Raw genomic sequence first — 3,850 nt, 5'->3', positions numbered from 1 at the left:
CTGGCCCGGCGGCTGGCAGGCGCCGGAGGCTGGCCCAGCGGCTCGTCCCCATCGCTGCAGGCCAGCGCGGCCGGCTGTGAGCCCGAGGAATGCGGCTCTTGGCGGCCTGCAGCAGACTGTGGAAAGTGGTTGTTCTCGCTCATATTTCGCTTGTTCTCCCAGCGCTTATGGGGTCCCTCCCCACGCTCAGCTCAGGCTCGGTACTACCTACAACAGAAAAGAAACCACGTCACCAGCGCCCGTGGGGGCTGTCAGAAAGGCGCGGGCTGGTCGATAGCAGCTCAGAAGGGCGGCAGTTCGAAGCGGAGCGCAGGAAAATGCCCCCCACCCCTCTCAACCCCTCAGTATAAAGTGAGCAAGGAACCATTCTGGGGATTGCTGCTTTTGCAAGGAGTAATGCCTGTTACCCAGCACAGGGAGACCTGGAGAGGCAAATCTGCAGTTGTGGTCCCCGGGCACCCACCCTCCCCTCTCCTCTGATGAACCCCAGCCTGAAGCACAGGGGCCCTGCACCGCGTGGGCAGTTGGTGCCCCAGCTTGTGGCCCGCAGCCACCCGGGGCTGGGGACAGGAGCATGGCACGGCTGCTTTCCTCAGGCCAGCTACCAGGGCGCTCTTCCCATGTGCTCCCTGCCTGCCGGAAAAGAGAGAAATAGGGGAAATGGGAGATAGGTGTGAACTTTTTTTAAACGCTTCTAAGCAGTTGTGATGTGCCAACCTGTGTGACTGTCCCTGCTGACTTTGCACTTCTGCTGAGCTTCCTGCCTGCCAGGGTAAGGCTTCTCCTGCCGCATGAGTGCTGCTGAGGGGCGGCATAAGGTGCCAGCTAAGACGCTGGCAAAAGTGTCCTTATAGAATATACCCTGAGATGCTCTCTCAGTAGGGTCAGGGAAGGATGCTGTGTTGCATCAAATGCGACAAGTGGCTTTTTGCTAAAAAGGCACCTTATCAGTGAACCTGCCCATGAATGCAAAGTCTGCCAGTCTTGCAAGCGCCATCCTGAGCCATAGGCTGCAGCCCCCCAGCGCTGCGCGAGCTTTTCTCCATTGCAACCCCTGCAGCTGCAGTCAAGTGACCGTGGTGCCACCAGAAATGGTCTCTTTTGGAAGCAGGAGTTTCTGTATGGGGCTGGGGCTGAAGTGTGGTAACACCTGATTTTGTTTTAAAACCGTATTTGTCTTTGCCTGCAGAGGCAGCGTGGCTAATAAATTACAGGAGGCAGATGGGACTCCTGGGTTCTCCCCCTAATTCTGTTCCTACCTCATGTCTCAAGCAGATCATTTAAATTCTCTGCCTCATCTTCCCTCTCTGTAAACCAGGGATTATATCATATATCACCTCTGAGAAGCCATGAGGGTGCCCAGAGCTCAGCAATGGGCTCTGGGTGCTCTGACCTGCTGCGCTGCAGCTCTCGTTAGCAGTAAAATCATTAATTGCTTGCCTAGCACAGGGCTCTGCTAGTTCTCAGCAACAAGAGGTGCTGGGCTGCAGCTGCCTCTGCTCTTACAACCCCTCGCCTTGCGGAGGCCGGGAGATGTCAGCAGCCTCCCCCTGCTGCTGATTCCTCTGCCCCTGGGTGAGAGCAAGGGCGAGGTGGGATTTGACCCCAAACACCCCTCTATGGCCTGGGTACGGACAGATCCACGCGGGTGCCTGCTGGCAGGTACCAGGACAGACCCTGAAGGGATCCCCACTCCTGGACTGACTTTGCTCCAGTCCCACAGCCCAGGCATCCTGGACCCAGGATCTGGCCCATTCTCCGTGTCCTGCTCCCCACAGCTGGGAGACACGGTGGGACGGGGAGCTCAGAGCCCTGCATGGGATGGGTCTGGGGAGAAACGCTCCTCCAGGGTTCGCAGGAGATGTGAGAGGGGTGAGTCCCTCCTCAAGGCAACGCTGGCAGGTTTACCTCTTCTTCACGTGCATCTGCGTGCATCCCCCGCTGTCACAGAGCATGCAGCATCCCTGTGCCTATCGCCCTCGGTGCAGCCAGGTGCTTCCAACAGGCGCACGATCCCTGCCTGTAACAAGGGACCAGAGAAAGTGAGACCCAGGACAGAGAGAACCCCCCTTGTCTCCTGCCATCCTGCCACTGCTCCGTATCGGGCTGTTTCCCAGACCCACCCCATGGCCTGTTCTTTGCAGAGCATGGCAAGTGGTCTTCCCGCTGCACCCTCTGGTCCTCCCTGGTTTGCAGCCATGGAGGTGCAACAGCTGAGTGCAGGAGCAATCCTTAGAAAGGGCTTCTGCCTTCTTTCCTTACGAAGTCCCCCCTGACCAATTAAAGCAGAGCAAAGGGACTATGTGGTTGCAGCTTTCGGGAGAAACTTGGCAGCGAGCCCACTGAAGGTCCAATTTCATCCACCAGATCTGCAGGGGGAGACACCTGTGTCACAGATGGATCCCCCACAACGGTCCTCCCCAACCCCACCAACAAAGCAAGAGCCAGGTCTTTGAGCTCATGGTAAACAAACCCGACCTACCAAAATCATAGATGTAGTGACATTTCCCTTGCAGAGGGTATTGTACAGTGCAGGCTGGCAAGGGGACAGCAATGCTTCTTCATGAGGTGACTCCAGGCTGGAGAAGCACATTTGGTTACCAAGGATGGTGTGTCATCTACAGAGGACTGCCTGAGCCTGCAGGCTGGGCTTGCTGTAGAGTTGGTGGAGACAGTCAGGACACCGTTGCCTGTGTGCTGTTAGAGGTCTGCCTCAGGGAGGGGTAGATCGGGCCCTAGGTGTGCCACCTGCTTCCCAATGGCTAGAAAGAGCCCATGGGGGATCTTGGCAGCAGATATCTGTCTCAAAACCCCGTGGAGGGATCTTCTCACACCCTCTCTTGGGCCTCTGTCTCAGCCAGCCTACCCTTCCCTGACAAGAGGGGACACCAGCACATCAGCCTCCAGCAGCCCAGCATCCCACCCGCAGGAGCTGAGTCCTCCCAAGGGAGGTCACAAGAAGCCCCTGGGACAGTCCTCAGGTTCTCACGTGGGCCAAGTCTCCTCTTGCTTGTTCTACTGCCACCCCAAATGAAGAGGGAAGACCTGCAAATCTCTTTCCCACCAAACCCAGGACAGAAAATCAGTCCCAGGCACTTGGTCTTCCAATGTACCGACAGCAGGGCCAAACCAATGCAGCATCGTCTGGGAATTTACCTGCAGAACTACCAAGACTCTCCTGAGCATGACTACACTGTAATCTTGAGCAATACTGAAAACTGAACACTGGCCAAATTTTTACTTTCCCATAGTGAAGGCATAATGCAGACATGCAACACAAAGCCAACGCTCAAATCTTTGGAAGAACTTTTCCAGCAAAGCTTTGCTGGCCTTTTTCTTAACATGCGATTAATAATGTAGCTTTTTTTTTTTTCAGCCCAATTTTTTTAAAACCAGCCAAAGGTTTTGGGCTGGAATTCCCCACTTCCCTGCCATCCATCCAAAAACTCCAGCAGGAACCAGACACCACCCAAGCTAAATTCCAGGCAAACAGCTAAAGCTTGCCACAACTGTACGCAACCAGAAAACAGGAAGCTAAATGTGGTTAGGAGACAGGCCTGAGTAAGAAATGTTGGCAACCCTCAGTAACTATGATGTCCCACCCGTCCCTACTAACTTTAACCAACTTATATTATTAATATAAAAAAAAAAATAACATTCCTGTTATTACATATAACTTGCATAGGCGTTATGCTGACGCTGTTTTACCCTCTCCGAAGTCTAACTGGGATGTTTATGGTCTGGAAGAAGGGCTGAGAAGTCAATAGTTAAACTCCTCCTTGGCCTGGGTTCCCACCGGAGAAGAGGCACTGGGGAAGTCCTGGGAGGATGCATGCATGCACAGACTACC

General features: G+C 54.7%; 1 protein-coding gene across 1 annotated transcript in view; it reads right to left on the bottom strand.

The window, feature by feature from the left end:
- Positions 1–143, bottom strand: part of PSD2 (pleckstrin and Sec7 domain containing 2) — a 47,492-nt gene extending 47,349 nt beyond the window's left edge. Inside the window, exon 1 of the mRNA XM_035889213.1 lies at positions 4–143. Coding sequence (XP_035745106.1) covers positions 4–143 — 140 coding nt within the window. The remainder of the gene's footprint in view (positions 1–3) is intronic.
- Between the last annotated feature and the right edge of the window lie 3,707 nt (positions 144–3,850).

Source organism: Egretta garzetta, unplaced genomic scaffold (assembly GCF_000687185.1).
Source record: "Egretta garzetta isolate BGI_Z169 unplaced genomic scaffold, ASM68718v1 scaffold692, whole genome shotgun sequence".
NCBI lineage: Eukaryota > Metazoa > Chordata > Aves > Pelecaniformes > Ardeidae > Egretta > Egretta garzetta.
The sequence above is the reverse complement of the archived record's forward strand: the minus strand, read 5'-3'. Positions and strand labels throughout refer to the sequence as shown.